The sequence below is a fragment of the Gymnogyps californianus genome, chromosome Z (genome assembly GCF_018139145.2).
Source record: "Gymnogyps californianus isolate 813 chromosome Z, ASM1813914v2, whole genome shotgun sequence".
NCBI classification, from domain to species: Eukaryota; Metazoa; Chordata; class Aves; order Accipitriformes; family Cathartidae; genus Gymnogyps; species Gymnogyps californianus.
This window is the reverse complement of record NC_059500.1, coordinates 34,846,486-34,872,200: the sequence shown is the minus strand read 5'-3', so window position 1 is coordinate 34,872,200 and position 25,715 is coordinate 34,846,486. Positions and strand designations below refer to the sequence as shown.

General features: G+C 37.7%; 1 protein-coding gene across 1 annotated transcript in view; it reads right to left on the bottom strand.

The window, feature by feature from the left end:
* Positions 1–2,054: 2,054 nt before the first annotated feature.
* The window catches only part of CHSY3 (chondroitin sulfate synthase 3), a 184,464-nt gene continuing 160,803 nt past the window's right edge, over positions 2,055–25,715 (bottom strand). Inside the window, exon 3 of the mRNA XM_050913346.1 lies at positions 2,055–3,620. Coding sequence (XP_050769303.1) covers positions 2,055–3,620 — 1,566 coding nt within the window. The remainder of the gene's footprint in view (positions 3,621–25,715) is intronic.

The following is a 25,715-nucleotide window of genomic DNA, read 5'->3' as shown; positions in this document are numbered from 1 at the left end:
CTTGGCTCTTACTGAACAAAGCGTGACCTTTGCACTCAATTTAAAGAGCGGTTTCCAAGAATTATTTCATGAGTAATACTGAATTTTACTTTCTCCAGATATTTGAGCTAACAATACTGGGCTAGGAAGGTAAGAGCCTCCAGGAGAATAACAAGCCATGAGCTCTCCTTGGGGAGGGCAGACAAGCATGAATTACCTTCTTTCTGTTCTCACCTACCACAATTACTACCTTCTCCAAGGCAATGGGGATGGCCTTTTTTAAAGCATACAAAAAGCTATGGCCAGCCCTTTAATTCTGAGTTTACTCACTCCTTTTCAGGGATGCCTTTTTCCTTCCATGGTAAAAACAGAACAGAGTACTGCAGAGAAGAGACATTAACTGACCTACACACCCTCCTCTTCTCTTAGGAAATTTATCAGGATGTCTTCATACAAATAGATGTGTCAGTGAATTCCAATCTCTTAGCTGTTTTTTGAAAGGAAACACAGAAGGAGTCAGTTAGAGCTGAAAAACTTACTTACAAACTTAAATTCAATAATTGCTTACTTTTTCTTGCCCAGGTCTATTTGAAATGTAGTTTGAACTCAAGGGTACTGAGGTTATTAGATGTACCCACTGTATTAACTTAAGTTTGGCTGAATGATGGTTTCTTGGATGCCTTTGAGCTTTTACCACAGTATAACATGAAATGTTCCAAGCATGTGGCAAAAATAACAACAATTGTAACAAATCGCTGCCTGAACGAAAAAGAGGAACATATTTTAAAATTACTCTCTCTATGTATCTGTATATATATAGGGATATATACACACGCGTGCACTCACACACACACAAACACATGCACATATATATCCCTATATAAACATTTCTCTAAAATACAGAAATCGATTTTATTATTTCTTATGTTGGTATCATTTTGAATACTTTACTCCGTGAATTCACAATATGACAACTTCAGGCTGTCCAGAGAGATAAATCTTAACACAGTCTTACAACCTCCACTAATATAAATATATTGGCAAGGAACTTTGACCAGCAATAGTAAATTTTGAAACTTAAATAATTATTCTACAATTGTTTTAACAACAAATTGCTACTGAGTACCAATATTCATGGAAAATGTAGAAAAAAAAATAAAAATACAGCTTTAACTTCTAACACTCTGTATCACGTGCAGCTTTATGAAAGGAATGTAAAAGAAAATTATGTATTAGAGACTCATTCTAAAAAGAGAAACAGCAACTTATACTATGTGTTTCAAAAAAAGAATACTGTATGCCTGCACTTTATCATAAATGACCATGTTAAGTCATTTCTTCTTGCCTGCAAATGAAGGATTTTGGTTCACAAATCTTCTAAAGTGTACATGAGCATTTGATTAAATCCTGTTTCTTGTGAAAATAAAGTTCATTTACATTTAGAGTGAACAACAATGAGGAGTTTGTTATTATAATAAGACATTTAAGGACCTTGGTAGCCAGTACCAGTTGTATTTGCAAGCAGCTCCTCAGCTTTTCTTTTTTTTTAAAAAATAAAGGTACAATCATAGTTACTCATTTACTTTAAAAATTCTAAAGATGAAGAAAAGTAGCATTTATACATATAAGTCCTCATATAAATTATAAAACTCAAGTTTATCTTATAGAGTTCCATCCCCAGAAGAAGCATAAAGCACTTTTGTGGTACCTTCACCAGTAAATATTTGTATCACATCAAATCTGAGAAATGCAACAAAGATGATACTGCATCCCAAAGTCCAAAGAGAACATTCTTCTGATGCATGTGTGATGCATCCATTCTTGTGATGGATGTGCTCCATGGGATCATATGATTGCTGTGACTTGAATGAATTTCAAATAAAGGAAATATGAAGGAATTCACCTCACCAGTTCAGTAGGTATAAGAAATATCAGTGAAGAGTAGACTCATCCCATTTGAGGTCAACAGTCTTTGGAAGACAACAAGGAGGGAGTTTAAAACTACGACAGCAAAATCAAACAATAATAACAATAATGAGGTAAACTCCCCTAAAAAGGCCAAATAGGCTGAGATGTCAGGAGAGAGTTCGATTGTACCTGACACTCAAATGTTTCTGTAGCCAGAGTTCAGCAAGCTGCATGGTAGAGGCAAACGTACTTGCTTTGGACCCTAAGCACATTTTATATTGTTTCGGATCTAAATTGGGGTCACACTGAACTGGATGAAAAATATGGACGACTCCTACTTCTTGACTTCTGAAAGCCTTCAAGCCAGACGTTATCACTTTAGTAAAGAGGTCTACATCCTCAAGTCCCCAGCCTTGAATTGAGGTATCAAATCCACCAGCAGTAAGTAGATCACTTTTGTAAATACAGGTAATTCCAAATCCATACTCCCTCCAAAATCCAGTTCTTTTTGTGAAAACAAAACTACTGTCAGCTGGAGGGCTGCCTCCATATATTACTTTCGGATCATATTGGCTAAAGATGATAGGGTAGTAAACCTGTTCTCCCTGAATAGTGTTATCTCTGCATCGCTGGAGGAAGTCTGGTGTGAATACCAGATCAACATCACAGAACAGCAGCAAAGTACCATTGTCAAATCGAGATGAGGCCATTTCAAGACCTAAACCTCTAGAAAACTTTCCTGCCATCGGAATCAGGGTCATATCTGCCTTAGGATACTTAATGCTGTATTCTTTCATCAGCTCTATGTGTTTGCTGGAGTCTTGGCCAGACTCGGAACTGAAGAGAATTATTGCCAACTTTACATTCTGCCTGGGAATCAGACAAGTCTTCTCAAAGTTATCCATAAATCTTGAGAAAATGTCAAATCTTCCTGTGAGAGGGACAAGAATATGTATTTTCTTGTCACTGCGTCCTCCAATGTCTTTGGTGCCTTGGAATGATGAGGAAAAAATCTTTAAAGAATTTGAAAGAAAAGAGAAAGATTGAGTGTCAGTGTTGGTATCCTCCAGCAGGCTTCTTACATCCAGCTCCTCTGCTTCTTTGAAGAAAGGTTTGCTAAACAATTGCTGAAGGTAAGCATGGCGTCTCACCGGAACCGTAACTTTCCTTCCTTTGTGCCTTTTGTACAAAAGCAGTAAATCCAGGATGTACTCCACTCCATGCAGAGGGTCCACCCTGCGGTAGCCATACTGTATTTCCTTGAAATCAATGAGCCTTCCTCTAGATCTAGAGTTCTCATTTATCATTTCCATGACTTGCATAACGGTGTCATCCAGTGCAGCCCGCAGGACACTGCTAAGGCTCTGCCGGGGTGGCTGGTTCTCCACCATCGAGTAAAGAAATTTTCCTGTCAGGAACTCCCACTCGATGACTTCATCCCTTTCACGTGGCTGGAAATGATTGAAAGATGGCAGCACTCCCAGTTGCTGATCTTCCTTATTTACTTCACTGTTACTGAGCTTGCTCATCAGGGCACTTTCTCTATGGAGCTGGATGGTCCGATAGCGCAGTTCGGAAATTTTGCGACTCAGTATGTAATTGTGCAGCCTGTATTGGTAGGCTGGTCTTTTGTTTGGATGAAGTGTTATGGCTGTGTGAATCTTGCTGTTGTGAAGATCTTGAATGTAACCCTTACGGTTGTGTTCATAGTTTTCATGGAACAATTGCTGCATCTAGAAAGAGAGAGAGAGATATTAAAAAAAAAGACATTAAGTGGAAGTGCTTCTACCCACAAAAGGACCCACACTGGTAATGTTGATCATTACCAATTCTTACAGATCATGGCTATTTTTAGGCACAGAACTTTAAAGTATTCAGTAGGAATTATTTACACTGTTTTGGTCTCAGTTTCAGTACTGTCCACAGTAAGCAAATATTGTCCTCTAACTAAACAGAAGGGCAGATATCTTGGGTTTATCTTTACTTCATCTAACCACAAAACGAAATGAAACACTTAACCGAAGGTCTGTAGGTAATATTTCTGAGTTCCTAGGTGCAGGCTGAATGCTGCCATGCATGAAACACTAAGTCTTCACCTACACTGAAACCCTTACTAGCACAGATCCTTACTGAAAGGTTAGCAACATTGATGATGTTTTTTAAGATGACCTTGGATTTATGTCTATGGAGCACAAAGCTGCTTGTATTTCCTACAGACATACACAAATGGATAGTGCTACTTAACATTCAAAAACTGAATGGACTTCATTTGAACAAAACTATTTTTTTTTCCATGTGGACAAATAATCCAATGACTGAAATATAACCACTGGAATATGTATGTTGGCAGGGATACATATAACAGAATACATCAATTAAGCTATAGATCACGCTAATACAACTCACCCTGAGTAATTTCCAATGTATTTCTGTGGCAAGAAAAAACATTCTACTTCTGTCAAATTAGTAATTCTAGTATCTTCTAAATAGTGAAGAAATACATTTTATGGCTGAAGCACAGGTCTAGGATTTAAAGTGTCTGGCCTTTACACCTTTCTGTGCTACCAGCTAAACTATGAGCAAATCATAAAGCTTTCTCTGACTCAGTTTCCTCCATTATTAATTTAATGTGATGAATATTTATTCTTAAATGGGAAGTGATATGGAGGAGTAAAATATTAACATCATAAATACATTTAAGACCCACCGCTCTTTGCTAAGCTAACACCTACTAACTCCAGAGAAAGAGAATTATTTCCCATGAGTAGCAGATAAAGGAGAAGAGGCTGCTCTTTTTCATCTGCAAACAGACTGGTCTGTAATTAATACATAAGGAAAATGTGTTAATTAGATAAAAAATGTTGTTCATGGAGGTGTTGTAAGCTTGAGCTCTAATCAGATTTTGAGATGGGTATTGAAGTTTATCTTCTATTCACTGAGGAAATCAAGAGAGGTGAGGTCTGATGACACAATGTTTCAGACTCAAAACATTTAGCTCATTTTACTGCCATTCTTTCTAGAACAGAGGTTTTGCTACTGGAAGTAATATTAAGCATAGGGCAATAAATGTAAAATAACTCCTAACAAAGCTAAGAACCATGACATTTATTTAAAATCCATTAGCACGTATGAGCAATACACAGTCATGTTTAGAAAAACTGAATTTTAATACAAAATTTCTAGAATCTCCCTCCTACCCCATTCAGAACCCAAATGACTCTGCTTGAGGAAACATAGCTACTACTATTAGTCAGGTCAGCATTTTTGAGGCTACAGTCATATAACACAGAGAAGAGCAACAGCCTAATTCTGAGAACTACCTTAAGCTATCTTAAATTTGCCTTTAATAACACAGATATGTCTGTTATATTAAAGTGAGAGTGAGCATGAAAAAACATACATAGTTACAAAATGACTGAAATACTCCTTGTTCACAGAACTCCTACCTAAAGCTGTCAGAGCACATTTGTTCTGTCTTGGGAGGTGGCTTTTTTGCTTGTCACATAAGGTGAGATGAACCAGGGACGTGAGGTTTGGGCGATTTCCCTGCTATCACAGAGAAAGGAACAAAACCACTGGTACTGGGTCAGCGTTCAACCAGCAGTGTTGGCAAAACAGAAATATGGCTTCCTTAAGGACAAGAGACGGACACTGGCAGGACAGGCAGATAGAGATTAGGGACTGAATTAGAGAAAAGTGACAGGGAAAGGGCTGGGTGAGGATATTTGCTCTTTGGAAGAATCATTTTCCCTTCTACAATTTACATTTTGAATAATGAAAAAAGATCAACTGATCAGGTGAGATTTCCATCTCTCGTTTGTAAGTCACACTGCCTTCCTGGCCCCTTTTATTTAAAGCTGCCTACTGTGTGCTCTGCAAGGTGACTGTGCTTTTGTATTCTCCACTTTTTCTGGAAAAAGTTGAATCCATGATTTTCATGTTTAGAATTTCACATCAAAATCCCCTTATAGGAAAATAAAGAAAATGTATAACACTGAAAACAAAAGAAAGAAGGGGATGCTGTTTGGTTGATAAATGGTATCAGCATCCTTCCCCACAAACCCTGACACTCCACTCTCTCCTAAGTCCTCTAATAAAGAATCACTTGAGTTTTTCTTTATCCACAATGAAGAATGGTATTTGAGTATAACTGAAACAACCATTTACACATTTAAACACTGAAACTACCTTTACACATTTAACTTATGGTACCCAAATTTTCACAGTAAGTTTTATCTAAAGTAGTATAATGTATTTCATCCACAAGATTTTTAATAGATGACAAACTATTGCTGTAAAACTAAATGCTGTCCTCCTATTGTGCAAATTCTTCTGCAACCCTTGACTTATTACAAGCTCAGCTTCACAGCAGATTCATTAGCAGCACTCATTTAACAGGAATATTCTATTAACATAAATACCGCATTTTTATTACACTCCAATTTCAGATGCCTTGGTTTATTAGATATGCTCCAGTGAAATCATAGCGAGAGGATGTACTCCATTATACTAATGATTTTGCTTTTGATAATCAACAACAGATTAACAGCAGCAATGAAAAAAAAATTGTATCAACTCAGTCATACAATATTATCACACATATACAAAACTGTACTAAGCCATGTTAAATGATGTTACTGAACACTTTTAATAGATCTCAATACAGAGAAAACAGTTCAGAACAAATATGACACTGAAATCATAAACTCTTCCTGAAGATAGCAGGTTTTAATCTTGGTGCCACACAGAAATTTGTTTTCAATATTGCAGGACAAAAATGTCTTTTTACAACTCAAATTATTAACATCTAGATGAAAGCAATTCAGTGTGATCCTAACTTTGCTTTGAAATTTCTAATCAAGGTGGTCAAGCCTAGGAGGCAAAGGGAAAGATGATTAAATTTCCTGGAGAATGGATCTGTGCAAGGGCCTGAATTGGTCAATGCAGTCATAAATGATCTGGCAAAGGAGGTGATTTGCGAGGTGGCGAGATTTAGTGAATATAAATTAAAATTATTCAGCATGGTAAAACTGCCTGCAAAAGTTCTCATGATTTTGAATAGCTAGGTAATAAAATGGCAGATTAAATCCTGTGTAGATAAATGCAAAGCACATGTGAAGAAGGCAATCCTAATTATACCTGAAGAATGTCAGATTGTGTCCAAGCTGTTACCACTCTGGAAAGACAACTTAGTTACACAGTAGGCAATTCTGTGCAAATGTCACATCGATGTTCAGTAGTGATGAAAGGAAAAGCAAACAGCATGAGGAGAAGTCTAGAGTGAATCAGAAACATCATTATATGGTTGGGTTCACAGTGCACCTGAATAGTGAAGGCTGTGGGCAGGCACCTTGTCAATATTGTATGTCCCATCTAAAATCAATAACATATGAGTAGAAAGGTACTAACCAAGGCCACCAGAGGATCACACATGTGGACTGTTAGATGAATAGATGACTAGGGCAAAAAGGAGTAATCCAAAGAGGGCCAACTCCAAGATCTATAAAGTCAGTAGCACCATAAGGGAAATGGATAGGAATAGTCACCGTCTCTTCTCACATAAAGAACTAAGACACATACAATGATGTTCTCAAGATTCAAAAACAGAAAAGGAAATACTCACGTAGCTCAACCACAGAACTTACTGGCACAGCAAGCTGCTGATGGTAAAATTTTGCATGGCTTCAAAGAGTGAGCCAACAGCTTAGTGGGAGACTTCCATCATTGCTATGTTAAACACAAAGGTACACTTTCTCCACAACATTGCTGTACTGCAGACGCCTGGAGCCCCAGCTGAGGCTGTATCACAATATGTCTTTATTGTCTTACACCCCTGCCTCGGCTTCTTCTACTGGTTACTGCAGAGAGAGGATATTTTGTCAAATGAATGTTTAGTCTGACATGATACAACCACTTTATGTTCACTGAAAGCAGTGAACGGGAGAAGTTATCTTCAATTTAGCATAATACATGGAGGCACAACAATTTATTTTTTCATATTGCATGACTTTGTGACTTTCCTGAAGAGTTTGCCATCTTCTGAACAATTCTTACAGCACAACTAATGCAAGAGTTGGCAAGGACTTCTGCTCGCCTCTTTTCACACCAGCTGAAACTAGAAGTTGGCAAGAAATCTGAATAATCTAATCGTGCTCTGAGGAACTCTGAACTGCAAGCAGGAATAAAAAAAATGAGAAAAACAAATTAGAATAAAGATAATGCTTTATTATCATGGCAGAGAAATACAATAGCTAATACGTAAGCACAATGTAATTTGCATTGCAAGCTCTGAAATCATTGTAATCTCTGTGATTTACTGATGTAATAAAAAAGGAAAGTTCTTATTACATATACACAAAAGCCGAAACCAACCTACTTTATTATTGCAAGACTATCACATACGAAAAGACTGAATGCAAATGGTGCTTTTTAAATTAACACAATTTTTCTTTGAGCATTGTTTAAAAACAATTTCTCCCATTTAACAGAGAAGACATGGAACTTAACCCTCCATCCACTCTAGCTCTTCCTAAACCTACAGTAGTACTAAACTGTTGACCATTTTATCTAAACTGGACTTCTAATAAATTTAGAAATAAGATGAACAGGAACTACTCCTGGTCTTTCTTCACTCTGCTCTTTAGAGTTTAGCTCTTCTAAAGATGAAGATTTATTCACTATTTCCAGTGACTTCAAGGGGCATTTCATCAATATGGAGAACACATGTAAAATATACTGTGTTCGAGATGATACTGTTTGGCTGAACAGCAGCAAGCTGAGTACCTTAATCGAAGGACGAGTTAAAAAAAAAATTAAAAAATTCAGGCAACTACAGGCACATTAGGATGTTCTCAATAATGTGTCCTATAATAAAATGCAACACTAAGCTATGGGTGGTCATAAGTTTCTGGACAAGAAAACAGATTTCAGCAAGTCATTTGGTTATGGTGCTATGAGAAAAACTGTCAGCCTGGAGAAGATGAGTAAGACTGGAATTATGAAATGCATATGAACTGGGTAACAGACAAGCAATAACCAGCTATGTTTAAATGGGGAACTGTCAGTTTGGAGGGAAGTCATTACAGAAGCTTCTGAGGAACAATATCATATCTAGTGACACTGGCACAAAATCTGGGACACTGCTCGCAACACAAAGTCGAGAACATCATGAAGAGACAAGAGGAGAAGACACCCCATAAGAAGAGCCAGAGAAATTGGAAGCAACACTGCAGAAATTCAGTTGTTATAATAATATAACACACATAATCCTACACCTGTGGTTTTAAGAGGTAGGCGACTAAGTATCTTAGGGAAGTTGACTTTTTAAACTGGAAATAACTGACTGTCCTTGTTTCAGCTGGGATAGAGTTAATTTTCTTCTTAGTAACTGGTACAGTGCTGTGTTTTTGATTTAGGGTGAGAATAACGTTGGTAACACTCTGATGTTTTAGTTGTTGCTAAGTAGCGCTTATCCTGAGTTAAGGACTTTTCAGTTTCCCATGCTCTGCCAGCAAGCAGGTGTGCAAGAAGCTGGGAGGGAGCATAGCTGGGGCAGCTGACCCGAACTAGCCAGAGGCATATTCCATACCACAGAATGTCATGCTCAGTATATAAATGGGGGGGAGTTGGCTGGGAGGGACGGATCGCTGCTTGGGCATCCAGTAGTGGGTGGTGAGCCGTTGCATTGTGCATCACTGTTTTTTTTTTCTTCTCCCCGCCCCCCTTCTTTTTTTTGTTATATTCCTCTTCATTACGATTATTATTATTATTATATTTCATTATTATTATTGTTAGCATTATATTTCATGTTAGTTATTAAACCATTCTTATCTCAACCCACACGTTTTACCTTTTTTCCCCGATTCTACTCCCCATCCCACTGGGAACAGGGGGTGGGGAGTGAGGGTGCGGCTGCATGGTGCTTAGCTGCTGGCTGGGGTTAAACCATGACACTGACAAATAAGGAGAACATAAGAATATTAGCAGACGGTAAGGTGACATGGAAAGATTATGAAACATCACTGTGAATCCCCACAGAAAAGGAAAACAAGATCAGTCAGAATATTTCTGAAAGACACAGGAGACAATTTCACGCAATTCTGAACCTGCATCTTTATCAAACGTGTGGGACCAAATGAATGCAAAAGAGATTTGCCAGGACCAGAAACTATCCTATGAGAAGATGTTAACGTTATTTGGCTTGTTTAACCTTGCAAAATGAAGGATAAGAATCATATTGTCTCTAAATACATTAAGTAAATAAGAGAGAGATAACAAAAGCAAACTAGCCTTAGGTTTACCTGGGCAGGAAAGTAAAGGAAAATCTCTACCTGTCAGAAGAAGAAGGGTTTAGATTAGATTTTCAATACAAGTAATGCACACTATTTAATCAGGTTATAAAAAAAACTAGATTGCTTGTGAGTAGGGGAATCAATGACTTGAGAGATCCATTCAATTTTTCCTAATGATACAGTGTTTGGTTTTTAGTAAGAATTAATTACATATTATTAATTGGCAGCAGCCAACCTTCCCACAAACAGACATTACATTGAAAATACCTAACATCCTCTTTCTAGTCACAGTCCTCAGCCAACAGTAGTTCCTTATGTTTCCACTTAGTGTAACACCTAACAACTTAGTTTTATATCTGTAAAAATGATGACTGATAATGTAATAACTTTATAACACAACCATTTGTTTGTAGTTTATAATGCATCTGAGTAACGATGTTGTGAAGCTTTTTGCCACAAAAACAGAACAAGGATTCATGTTTCACTATTCAAACTATTTTAAGGGATTAAAACCTACTGCTATCTTTATATTATGCCCATCACTTCAGCATACGATGCACCCAGAAACAACAGGGAAAACTAGAGTGCGATTATAATCTATGAGTGATAGTAAAATGCCATGTGTACAACAGTTACATCTTGCTGCATATTGAAAGGTATATCCACTAATTCTTCCTAGACAAATAAGTTTTAGCCAACACAGCCACAGAAGAAAGCACTGAATACTATTCCATTTCACACATCATTAACAGACACATTAAATAACTTAAGCACCAGAATCAACATTCTTCCTGCTGACATCGTCCCCAGGATGAACAAAACTTGATGTATTGATTCCAGCTCTGGTATGTAGGGGTTAGGAAGCAGAAAAATTACAAGTGCACACCACAAATTCAATTAATAGTTTCTTCAGCATTAGGACTGTTCACTCAATAGAAAGGGATCTAACTTCTTATTTGCAGATTAGCTAGGTATGATATGCAGTGACCAAAATAAAAAAGAGCTAATTTTTTCAGACTCTTTAAAAGTAGAACTGTGCATTAATTATTTATAACTCTTCTGCTGGCCCTCACCTTAATGAGATTAATAAATAAAGGTTAATAGCAAACCCTTTTGGACCATTTTTCCCCCACCTCCTTTCTCACACTAGTCAAGCCATTGGACTGAAAGCAGCTCAGCATGATGTAAGCCAAGTGATATCAAGAAAAGCTAAAATAAAGCGCTCATGAAACAGTGCTGCTCTGTTAATATTAGTAGACTTTTTTGACATCTCATCTCTTTATAGCTTTAAACTAAAAAACCCCACTCCAAGTCCCAAAGTTTTCCTGCAATGTAGGACATACAATACCAGAAGGATGTATAAAGTCACGCTGGTTTGTGTATGATTCTATACACATAAATGGTAAATATTTGAACTTTCGTAATTTAGCCTCTAAAGAGACAAATTAAACAGCACTGACATGCAAGTACAGCAGCATACATCCAAGAAAACAGCAAAATGTGTTAAATTACCCTCTGCATTATCTAAGTGGAACAATTGTGGAAAAGGTTGCATTTCAGAAGTCAACAGGTTTAAGGAAACTAGGCTGTCACCCTTTCATCTTGCTCAGGTTTGGTCTGCCTGGTGGCACTAACCCCCTTCTTTGGCACAAACCAGCCTTCAGAGTAGGAGAACCACGGTAATGGGGAAGGGGTGAGGGATTAACAAATTGGTAACAGAGCAACAGTGACAATGAACAACAGCCCCCCACTCACCGCCAATCTTCCTTCCATTGTCACACGAAAGGGAAAAGGCTGGCTCAGGGGTTTTAATGCTGCTGAAGATCTGACTCATTCCCTAGTCTGCATGAAAAAGGGGAAGGGATCACGGAGAAGGTGTAACTAATTTTTCTATCGTACCTTAACCTTTGTGTAATTCAGTAATCTTCAGACTTGTGGTTGCTCCTACATTCTCACGTCATTGAGAGAGCTCAGGAGAGGAAACCACATCCACATTCTCATGGAGTTACACAGTAAGACACTGGCAAGTGCACTGGGACCAGCTACATGTTTACAACATGAGTCTTGGGAGCTGAACATGCCCTCCTCAGCACTAACTGAACATACTTGCAGTCCAGCAGGTAAATCCATCTGCAGTTTTGCCATTCATTTGCCTCATTACTGAAGGTGATTTATCACTGTAGCATTGCCTGCTATGGCATCCAGGTGACAGCCCTAAGCATGCATGTACTTCCGATCCTTGTGAAGACGTTGGCAGGACATGTGCACTTCCTTAGGCAATGGGTCTGTGCTTAAAACTTTTCCAAATGATAAAACTGTTCCCAGGCTCCCCCCAGTCAGGTGAAGGGCAATCTCGTGCAAGCCAAACTGCCCGACGCCCTCAGGGCCGTACTGCCAAACTGGGTCTCGCCCAGGTTCCTGCCATGCCGCAAAGGCTGCTGCAGCTCCCTGTACAACCACCCTTCCCTGGGGCTCTGCCCCTCGCTCCCTGGTGGTAGCTGTGCCTCACGTACTGTCTGGAAGCTCTCCCAGAAATAGGGATTCTGACTTTATTCCTGCAGTAAAGAAAGATGCCCAGTATTTGATAGCAGGTACCCTCTTGGAAGATTTAAGAGACTGCTGCCTTGGTTTCTGAGTAAACTGTTCCTCCTCTGGGAGACAGGAGAGATGATAGCTGTTCGCTACTTGTCAGTGAGCTCTAAAAAAAAAAATTCAGATCTGGAAGAACTGTGTCAAAGTGTTGACTTTGACTAACCATTTTTTTCTTGCCTGAGGTTGCTGACAGTTAACGTTTATTCCCAATCAATTATTTTTGGTTGGAGTTTTCCTAAAAATAAGACATTCTTTTAATAGCTTTGTATACAGCTCAGCGAGCTTGAAGCTGTGTAACATCCTACAGTAGTATCTATATAAATAATTCAGAAAATACAATTCTTTACATACTGAAATTCTATCTTCAGACTGTAAATGCTGTGACGATTGTTCTAGGATCAACAAGTAGTACAGTAAAATGCTCTCATGCTGAGCCCTTAAATAATTTGCTGTGATCAAGGTGAAGAAAATAAATTTTCATTCCAAGTATTAACACCTAGATTTCAATGATTTCTCTTTTAGATATACAGTATGAGACAGGTGCAGAGTTGATTAATGAGTGGTATTTCACAAATTTTAAGATATATTTCGTAACTTTCATTCAGCATTTTAGAAACAATACAAATGAACTCTTCCAGCATTTGTATCAAGTCCCTAAAATATTTCATCATTAAAATAGTACGCTTAATGTCATTATGATGGTCTACTAGTTACCTATAAACTGTATCAACTACACTCTACAAGAAACACTAGCTTTTTTATGTACTTGCATTATTATTTACAGAATTCATATTATATTTTTAAAAAAGGCATTGCAAAATTTGATCACAAAAGTGATCCATAATAACTTACAGGAAAAGAAAAATACATCTTCAGTGTAAGTCACTAAAACTTCCCAAAGGTTCACACACAACACTTCATCAGAGCATTTAAAAACATTTTTACCTACAAAACGTATACTTTTTTAATATGCAGTTGAGAAAAATGCTTAATTGTTAACTCCAAGGAGCAAAAGAAGAGGAAAGTTACTTTACCAACATCTTATCCTTAAGTGTAGATAATTTCTGAAGGTGTTTTACAACCATCACTGAATGATAAAATTAAAAACCAAGTTTTTCTGTTAGCAGTAATAATAATAATTAAAGTTCTGTTGTGACTATGGAATTACTTATTAAAATAAGGGAAAGTTACAATTAACTCTATCACATAATGCATCTATTTTGAAGTAAGTATTTTTACTTCTTGATCTTAAACTGTCCCCTTCCCACTGTGTGACAGATTTGGCCATAGGCAAAAACATTAAAATCTGTTAAATTATTAGCCTCCAACACTTGCATCAGAAAAAAATGGAAAAGTTCTTTAAAGGTCTCATATTTAGTCAGAAATATCAAATTCTATCCTTTGGATTATGGAAAAAAGATGAAATGGTGATTTGATGACTGGTTATCTTTTCTGAATCGTTTCAGTGTGTCTTGTGAAATGAGCTAGTATATTTGTTTAATGATAAACTTTACTAAAACATGGAGTTGCACATTTGTGTATCTGATCAAAGACCTGAGCACTGTAATTATTCATGTAAGTGCATTAATAGCACAAAAGCTGATTCCACATATACAAATTATATAGAAACTGGAAACTTCATTTTTTTTGTGCTATATGAGTAATATCACATTTGGACTAGCAACATATCCCACTTTACAGGATTACCCCAGAAGGAATTTTTACTGAACACGGTAAAAAAAGTAAGGCTTTTGTTACACAGACAAAGGTCATGTGCAAGTACATTATTTTCATGACAAGTTGGGTTTTTCAAGCTTTTGGGTTTTTGATCCTGTGTTTTATTACAGAGAATTAGGGAACATGTTGTGGCTTGTGACATATGGCGCGGATGTCCTCTGGACCCTTGTGCATCAAGCAACTAGTATGTGTTTGCCTATAATCGCTGCCAATAATCTACAACAAATGCATATCGTCCTTTCCATTCTCAAGTTCCCAGCAGTGCTCATATATTTATATTCAGTTCATTGCAACAGCCCTCCCTCCCACAAAAAAAACGGACTTACAGAGAAACCATCCAAATCTTGACAGTTAGCACGCTCAACATTTTTTAGCATGGATGTACTCAGCACAGTAAGAAGGCTGAAGCTGTCCACAGTGTTACACCAGAGTAGTTTGTTCTACGATTGTACGAAGGTGCACGGGACAGTATTTCATAGATACTTGGCTAGAGTAATTCCTAAAAAAATAGCTGTAATGCATCCTTTCTGTTCCTCACTTGCAGAGACCAATCTTCTTGTATGATGTGTTTGAGAGCCTTCGTCCATCCAGCCCCATTTCATGCTAACCAACCGCAGCTGGGACCGGGGAACTAACATCCTGTATAACGCGCCTGAGGCCATGCTGCCTGGCTATGCTTCATGCCATGACTTCACTCCTATCATAGAAGCTAACGCAAGGACAGAGGCTCAGCACGTGATCTGCGCTCCTGTCACATTGCCTGACATGGGAAAATAAGCTCCCTCCACTCACAACCCTGCCACGCGCAACGCATGAAATCTCTACCACTGAATGAAGAATGGGGAGATTTTCTTCTGTGCCTCAATTTTACGGTGCAATATAAGAATCTACTGTTTCTATAGCCTTTATGCTTCAAGTACTCTGAGTGGGTAATCTTAATACAGTGGGAGAGAACAATTTTATATAGCAAGAGAAAGCAGCCCCCCGCATGCCCCCGCCCCAGTAACAACACTAGCTATAAGCAGCATGAGGCTCCTTTCTCATGAAAAATCCTTAGTAGTGACATTTTACAAGTCACAATCCTCCTCACTGGAAGATGAGCATCTCTGCAAACTACAACAGTCTGACACAAAGGGTTTCCTGGTATTCATGACTTCCCTTGGAAAATAAATCTAACTGAAGAATCTGCATCCCTGTACCTTACTTAACCTGTTATCCACTACAGAAAATGTACCTCTTACATTGCTCTGCAGGAGCTCAAAAGGTCATCCTTAACTGACTCAGTCCTAAGTACCCTTACTTTTGAAGTAATTCAGCAATTCAAATGTTGAATAAAACATTCAGAAAAAGCCATTATCATTTCTGATTCATCTGAAAAAAAAAAAAAAATCAAGCTTCAGGGCTATAAACCCTGAGATCTAAGTGCTGAGGTAAATTGCTTCAAAGTAGAAATGCTTCTCTGCCTCACTAGTTGGTCACATTTCTGGCTAAATGAAAAGTTCTAAGTGAAAGCAATTATTTGCGTTTAATATACACAGTATATTTATCATTATAGCCTACAAAAGGGAAATGCTCTGAGGTACTATGTATCAGTGCAGTCAATTATTGGGACACAAAAGGTTTTTCCTCATCTTGTTTGATTGCGTTTTAGGAGCCTTTAATAAGTATTACTGTTTGAGGCTAAAATGAAAGCAAAAAATATGTTTTTCAAGCTGTTTTTATTGCTTTTTACCCTCAGTTTTACCTAATGTTCTGCAGAATCCATTTTGATACAAAAGACAGCAAAACCAAACAGCCCTATGCTCCCTAAAGACAAAAGTTATTGGGAAACAGCACTTCACTTTCCATAAATGTTAAAAGAAATAATAGGAACATCTTTACTGTAACTAGAGGATTTATCTATACAAGCCGTGTACCAAAAAAGTTCTCCTTTTAAGCTTAGCATTATAATTATTTATTAACAGCTAATTAATATAAACCACCTTTTTTATTTTAGTTATTAAACTGTTATCTCGACCCCCTCCAATAATAATAATAAAACCATAATAATAATAATAATTGTAATGAAAAGAAATATAACCAAAAGAGAGAAATTAGACCCAAGAAAAGACAAGTGATGCACAATGCAACTGCTCACCACCCGCTGACCAATGCCCAAGCAGCGATCTGTCCCTCCCAGCCAACACCCCCCAGTTTATATATTGGGCATGACGTTCCATGGTATAGAACCCTTTGGCTAGTTTGGGCCAGCTGCCCCGGCTCTGCTCCCTCCCAGCTTCTTGCTCACCTGCTTGCTGGCAGAGCATGGGAAACTGAAAAGTCCTTGGCTTAAGATAAGCGCTACTTAGCAACAACTAAAACATTAGTGTGTTATCAACATCATTCTCACACTAAATCCAAACCACACTGTACCAGTTACTAGGAAGAAAATTAACGCTATCCCAGCTGAAACCAGGACAACAGCGACAGGCATTCTACCACATCATTCTGTCACCCCAAAACACTTCTTTTCTGCAAAAACATGAGTTTTGGGAACTTGTTAAGTAATGTTAATCCTGTGCAACCTGATGCGACTTTGATCCTCAACCCTGAAGCTGACCCTGCTTGAATAGCAAGCGACTGGACCAGATGATCTCCAAGGTCTCTTTAACTTAAATTATTCTACAACCCTACAATTCTATATTAATAAGTATTCTGATATTACAAAACATAATTTGAAGAGGAACATGTGGCAGGAATTTCTACTGTACTATCAGTGTTAGGGAATCTGCACCTGGCATCCTCCAAGTCTTTCACAAAAATATAAGCTTTGGGAAACTGGAAACACTGACAATTCAGAGTATTTTTAACTTGTTAATACATGACCTATGTTATACAGCACATATGCAGAGGCAAACATATAGCATGATTCAAAATTTTTTGGAGTAACCCAGCCTTAAAGAGATGCTACCTCCTCTGTTCATTTATCCTTTTTCCCTTTATCTTACTCACAGTTAATTTTTTCACCTACCTGTTTTCTTGGGAGTGTCTTTCTCTCCTGCAGACTTCTGGGAAGCATTTAGATACAGCAAAAAATAACCATTCTCCTGTGCTTAGTTGACACACTTCCATTTAATCAGATACATAAATCTCTTTTTTTTTTTGTCGTCCCCCCCCCCCCCCCCCCGGTCTAAAACTAAATAGTTTATATAGGCCTGGTATTACATATCAGGAGCCCTATGAGAAAAATATCACAACATTCCTGAGGATGAAATACATAGTCTGAACAAAAAGCATTGTACACGGCCAGTTAAACAAAATGACACTAATGGCAATTTCATCAGCTGAACTTCCATGCAACTTAAAAAAGCTGGCTGATATTTTAGTAGCATGCAGTTGACACCATGAAAAGTGCTGTAAAACATACTATGAAGAATATGATATTTCTTTTTTGCTAACAAAACTGTATGCACATCTACCAGATAAATGGCAAATGAGAATACTCGGCTTAATACTGAATACTTTATACTTATTTCTTGGTCAAAGTAGAGCTGTTAAAGTACTGCCTGAGCAGAAAAATCAGTTTGCTAAAGTTCTCTGAAAAGCCCATGAAGGTGAGACTAGAAGTTAGTAAAAAAGTCAAAACAAAAAGTCAAAAGAGAAAGCATCACAAGAGGACAAGGATGGGACGCCAGCCTATCCTGGTGAGCAGTGAGGACCAATTCACTTACACAACCAAGCAAGAGCTGGGAAGGTCAGATACACTGGAAGGAATTTCTCGATCAGAAAACATATCTTGCCCCACATAGAAGAACGCAGTGCACCTGCAGATCTCTTCTCTGCTAATAAAATGCTTCTGAACGATAAAGACAACAAGGCAGGGAACTGCACATGGGGCTTGCTTTGTCAGAAACTGTGTATTCTTTATGTCAACAACTGATTACTAATGGTGTGCTCCTAACATCACTGCAACGTAAGTCTTGCCTACACCCATCTCTTCCCACTGGGCAGTAAAGCCGTACCAGGAATGCTCACTCAGCTGGAATTAGGGGATTTAGCTACAGGGAACCATGAGATATAAGCACTAGGTTCATGAAAAAGGCAGCTTTTCTAATACTGAAGGATTGCTAGACAGAAGATCAACCCCAAAGGGGCCTGGGACTGCTAGCCAGAGCAGTGCTGGTCCCTGGCTGAAATGCCACGAGATTAAAGTTTGCTATCCTCTGTGGACTGGAAGCAAACAGGAGTTTGTTGAGTTTCTGAACACAGCATTTATTCAGATCTCTGATCTGAACAGATCTGCAAAAGAAGAAATATAACAGAATGCTGCATTTGCCTTCGCTGTTGCTTGTCTGATTATTTCTAGAAATATTTTCTCCTCAGTATAGGCACATCTGAAAAGCAGTGTTTTCATATCTGAAAATATTAATAACTCATAATAGCAAATCAGATTAGTAACACAAAAATTACTCGAGCACTGAAATAAGAAAAATTGTTTAAAAAGTCATTGAGATCCTCAGGAAAAAATGAGATTGGCTGGAAAAAAATCCTGTAACTATCTGTATTTCAACACAATCCATAATTATGCATCTAAAATTTTACTTCTCTTGAGGCACAGGCACGCAGCTTGTTTTCTTCTCTGCTGTTCATCAACTACAATTTTCTTTTTTTTTAATCTTAAGTTATCATTCTACTGCAAATACACTTCAGAAAACTCCTGGTTTTACGCTTTAAGGAAGCTTTTGGAGCCTTTAATTCTTAGAAGAAAATTCAATAAATGCTTGCATAACCAATTAAGTACAGATTCATATTCCAGCACTATCAGATAATGTTGAAATGATGTATGAAGAACAGCATCTGTAACTTCCATTAAGTAACACCATAAATTCTGTGTTTAAATATTTCATCAATCAAACAAATCAACTGTCTGAATATATTACACATTTGTTTACATTAACGCCTAGACACCTACAAAAAAAAACAGTGTAGGAAAACACTTGGCCTCAAATGTCTTTGTTTATTCACAATTAGCAATATTTCACAAAGAATTAGTTTAAGTATTTCAATTCCCCAGACCATTAACCTCATTTGGGTAGATTTTCCACACAAAATAAAGAAAGGACAAGCATTATAAAGAGACATACGTAACTGAAAAACTTAAAAGCTTAGCATAGGAGTGATACTTGGTTATATCTTTAAAGACGGAGACTAAGAATTCAATCTGCAGCATCCATTTTAAATTACACCCAGCCAGGTAGCATCAGATAAAAACTCACTGCAATCTTTTATGCAGTGCTGGTCTAAGGACAGAGGCAAGAATGTGAGACAGAGGTAATATATGTTTTTAAAACTAACTAGCATAAAAGGACAATATAAACATGCTTCTAGGGGAATAAAACTTTAAGAGACCTAAAAAGCCGCCTGGAAGCCTTTTGGACATCTTAGACAGCTGACTAGTTTCCTTGCTTCAAGCTCAGGCCATGATGTTTGGATTTCTGTTTTCTGGTAATAAATGCAAGATATTGACAAAATCTGAGGTATCAAAAGGGATAAAAGATGATGGAAATTGGCAAACTAAAAAGAGAAACTGATCAGGGCTGGTGTGTACCTAAGACTTACAAGGAAGAACATATTGTTAATATAAAAACAGGCAATCTCATAAATATCAGCACTTGTAGCAGAGCACCAACTTTCTGTTTAAAACTCTAAGAGCATTAAATTTATTTGATTTGCTTCAAAGTCTGCGTGTTTATTCAAACTGCCCTCGAAATCTGGCATCTTGCAAAAGCTGTTGGGTGGAGTAGGTGTTCAGTTACGGACATGCTGAAGCAGAGGAGTCCTGAAAGACCGCATCCAGGGGGGAAAAAAAAAACCCACAAAAAAAACCTCCCAAAAAAACATAACAAAATTTTTAAATCTGGCAGAAGTTACAACCCCTTCTGCACACATTTGTCTGGATATGAGACCATGAATGTCATCCCACTTCATGTGATTTCAGTATATCTAGGCACGACAGACAAATGACAGATGACACAAGCACTGAAGTGTGTTTAGGCACTCAGCCATGACTTAATTTATTTATATACATTTATATGGAAGTGGTTTGGGAGACTTAGAGCTATGACAAAGGGCTGCCCACAGCAGGAAATACTGCTGACTAGTAATCTTGACCTTTCTTATACGATTGAAAAAACTGACATACATTGTATCATTACAGCGAGCCACTGAGCAATGCCCCACTCAGGGTGCCATATCTTTCTATCTGCATGAGGTAAGAGGGAGGAAATCTTTCTTCTTCCACTTGTCTTTGGCCATGCTACAGGGTTTGCCTGCTGTGTCCAGACCTTTTTTATACTTTTCGGCTCACCTTTGGGGATGCAGGTGTGAAAACAGTGTTCAGTGAGACGTGACATCTTATCGCCAAGAGAAAGGAGATTTACAGAGCCCTTTTCTGCAGAGGTAAGTCTAGTTTCCCCTCTTTGCTCACTCAACTAGTGGTGGGGCTTTGTATTCCCATTATGCAGAAGTCTTGCCTGCCTGAGTGCAGGGTCTATCATTCCCAGGGAGGGGCAGGTGACTGAGTTTGGCACTGGGAGGAGAGCCCCGAAGATAACTGGAACTAAAACCTGCCTCCAGCTAGATTTTTCTAATGTTAGGAATATTAACTTTACAGAGGAAACATACAGTCATGCAGCTACAATAACAAAGGAATAATTTACAAATAATAGATAACAGAAATCAGACACGTCTTTTTTACTAGGACAAAGAAACAGAAAATCAGCAAATGTAAAATGGAGAAAAGGAGAAAGTCTGTGTGTGATAAAGTACCTAAGGGAGCCAGGGCTTCTTAACATTACTAAAGCTCAGAACTTAGCATGAAGCTAAAAGGATTAAACACACAGATAATAAGAACACCCAAGACGACATTATAAGGGAAGAGAGCAGTGAGAACCCTTGCTGCTCCGTGGCAAAAGCAATTTGGTAGCTCAATAATGGCCCATTGCAAGGTCTCAGCATGAGCTCACTGCAAAGATCGAGCCTACAAAATGCAATATTAATAACTCTTCCCAGAGAAATGTATTCAGTACACATCACATTCATAACATCACAGTAACATACCGAAAACAGGATTTCAATACCTTCAGACAACAAAAACAATAAATGTGGACTGCTGAAAAAACAACTTTTTTTTTAACTTAGTAAGCACATCTCAGGAACACGTAAATATATTGCAAAGTCCCATTTTCAACTCTCATGTTAAGTAAGAAAACAGAAGCATCAGCAGACCTACTTAGTATGGACCAAGGTTCTCTATTCTATCTCTGCTGATTAAATACTCCCTTCTTACAATAAAGTTAAACATAAAATTTATAGCAACCTCTACAAAATTTGGGAATGACTGAAACCTGGTTCTGGTGGCTGGTAGACCTAAAAGTGGTTTCCTAGAAGTTACCACTGGAGAATTAAAGACTGAGCTAGAGCACCCAAAAAGTCAGAATTCTCCCACAAAAACAACAGGCAAAATCAGTACGGTAAGACTTTCTGTTATACTTCTCCATTCCCTTGACATAAAAGCTGCTCAGCAGTCTGCATACTGATAGCCTGCATGATAGGCCAGATTTAATCTCTTTTTGATTTAATTTTCCTACACTCGCACTACATTGAGTCATTACTCAGCTGAGGAAGTGAACAGCATGATCTCCTTGTCGATCTAGTTTTCCCTTCTTGCTTTGTCAGTAAAAGGGGGAAAAAAAAAAAAGGGATGTTCAAATTAAGATTTTACTTTTTACAGTGTAATCAGAGAGATTAAGTATAGCTTCCTTCCAGCTGATTTTATTAACATTAAAGTTTATGATAAATTATGAACCACCCTTGAGCTAAACATCCAATTAAAATAACATAAGCATGGCAGAATGTCTGTTACAATGTTTTTCTTAGAAGAAATCCTAATTATATTGCCATTATGCTTTTCCACAGGCATAGCTGTGTTTTCTGACTGGATAGGATGAAAATATAGCATTAATTAACATGAATGTATTCTTATAACATCACTGAGAATTAGTCTTACAATAAAAATAAACAAAATCCAAGCCTACTGAGTTATATGCTTCATGGGCACTGGAGATGTTGCATTGAACAGTGACTCTTCATCGTCCCAGTATTATAAAATATCCTTAACAAGACACTTCATTGTTGGATTTCAATTCAGAAATCCTGCCGATTAGTAAAAATCTTCCAGCTACAGAGTGGTAATTTAAAACCCATTTTATACTGCCTCATATGTCTTTACAGCTGAAAATATTACTGTTTTTAATGCACATTTGAAGATTTACGTTATGAGAAAAGTGTTATTACCCTCCTAATGGCAATTTCTAATTCAAGTCATAGAATTCAAACTGATTTTTTTTTCAGGTAGTAGAAGACCTGCATATTCATTGGCTCTTCAGTAATAAAATCTAGCAATTTTCTTACCAATCAGAAAAGCATGTCTAGCCTGGTGATTAACTCCTTAAGGAATTCATAATCTACATGCACTGTGTCTTGTATAACATTATATCGCATCATTCTGTTTTATACCAAATCTGTCATAGCAGAATCAAATAGACAGAAAGCAGTTCCATAAATGGTTACCATAAAGATTCTGGAACAAAACAAAACAAAACAAAACAGATGACAAATGCGGAAGTGCAATGGAGTACAGCAAATGGCCAGGATTGATATATTTGGAGAAATACACAAGAGAAGCAAATTCCTGGTGAAAACAATTCAGAAAAAAAAATTAAGGACTTCGGATTTTACCAGTACAATTGACCGAACTCATTCAGAAATGAGTTGGCCCTTGTTTTTATTAAATTCTTGGTTGGCTTGAGTTGTGTTTTGAAGGATGAAGGGCAGAAGGGAACAGGGAAAGGAGAGCAAAAATCAAAACAAAGTGCAATAGTTCATTTTAATTTTCTCCTGTCTCTCACTGTAAAAAGTTATAATACCTTGAAGGACTGAGATCAGAACTATGGAGAGCTGGGGCTATTTCTGTAGGATAACATTACATTTATTTTTAATAGGATGAATATTAAGAAAATGACTCCTCTGTCAAGGTGGTCAATAGTTCTATTTTGTAATGACGGTGACACCATATAGTAAGATAAACTCTCACACAATTTCATTTTATGATCAGCTTGAAAAAACATTACAGAGCTGTTTGCAACTCACCTAACACGATTATTACACTTGTTTTCTTGGATGTATGCCTACAGGGAGCTGTTATTTCTGTTACAACTGTGCCTACCAATTCCTATAAAGAGTAAAACCAGACAATGTTTGTTTAAAATACTGAACAAAATGGGGAAAACAACAAAGAACTTTAGCGAGAGATGATAACAGGAATAAGATCATTCAAAAACGTGGCAGCAAAATTATTTTTCCTGTACTGTGACTGAAGACAGATGTGAAATGTGGGAATGCAAGCAGTAAGGCACAAAGGTTATTGACACTCAAGTTGCACTGAAACAGGGTTTAGGAGGATGAGTTGAAATGTCACTGTATCTGTCTCAAAACCAAGTAGACTTTGTCTTCTGAGAAAAACTATATACTATAATGTGCAAATGACCTCACTTATATATGGAGTTCACAAATCTTATCAAAAAGGAAGAAAGAATTAACGTATTGGCACTTCCTGCTAATAAGCTAAAATGCACTAAGACCAGGAATTAGAGACATAGAATCATAGAATGGTTTGAGTTAAGGAAGGGACCTTGAAGATCATCTAGTTCCAACCCCCCTGCCATGGGCAGGGACACCTTCCACTAGACCAGCTTGCTCAAAGCCCCATCCAACCTGGCCTTGAACACTTCCAGGGAGGGGGCATCCACAACCTCTCCGGGCAACCTGTTCCAGTGCCTCACCACTCTCACAGTGAGGAACTTCTTCCTTACATTTAACCTAAATCTACCCTCTTTCAGTCTAAAGCCATTACCCCTTGTCCCATCACTACGTGCCCTTGTAAAAAGTCCCTCCCCAGCTTTCTTGTAGGCCCCCTTTAGGTACTGGAAGGCTGCTATAAGGTCTCACCGGAACGTTCTCTTCTCCAGGCTGAACAACCCCAACTCTCTCAGCCTGTTTTCACAGGAGAGGTTCTCCAGCCCTCTGATCAACATAATTGGTTATTGTTCCTACCACTATTGTGAATACGCTGAACTGATCAATTGTTTGCTGAAAGATTTCAGCAAGCAAGCAGAAGATTCAGCTATCTTCACTTTGGAAATTAGTTTTGGTCTTTTCTGTTCAGTGTCAGCTGGCTTCTTTTAACATTTAGAACATCTATCAACATATTTTCCTTACAGATATTACCAACAGGAGTTTCTTTCAAAAAGAGGTCTAAATATACAGATATGGCACCATTTGGAATTGACCTCTTTCACCAAATAGTAATGTTGTATTTAATCTATTTGTAAAAGGAAAAAGAATGCTGTTAGTAACTCAGATTTAAGCTTTTTCATACTGACTTAGGCTAGCTATGCAACAGCTGCTATATGTTAATGTATTTCGATCACTACCAGTCTGAATTATAGTTACAGTGGTGACACAGAACAGCTCAACACCACAACAATGAAAAAAACCCCATCTAACCAAAAGGATCTTTCTGTATTTACATAATTAGGAAGCATGTAAGTTGCATCAACTCATTTCTGTATTTGAATCAAATTGAAAAACCTCTTTTCCCATTTTACAATTTTATTCTTTCTCTCATTCAGCGTAAAGAAACTGTAGACATATGAACTGGTCCTCACTGCTCCTTCCAAGATAGGTGTCTACAAAGCAATTCCTTGCCGACCGCTGATTTTAAAATGCCCACATCAGAAGCTGTAACACATAATGACAGGAAATCTATTTTTGTATAAAATAAATTCAGAATCATAATCACCGAATTTTCATCAATTTCATTCCCGAAAATCCTTCCCATGCAAGACTTGGAAGAGAAAGCAAAACCTGGATGCAGCACACACAGCAAGGAGCATTCACAGACAATTACGCTTAATCACTGCTTTAACATGAGCAATTTCTGGTACAGGAGGTATACTTTCAGTGCAGTCTGATCTACTAATTTCATACAGTTGACTTAGATTAAAAGTAACAGAGGAAAAAAACAGAACCACTTAAAATATGAAATAATCCAAAACCATTGCTTCTTATTAAAGACTGTTTCTGGAGATCCTTGAATAGCAGTTTTAT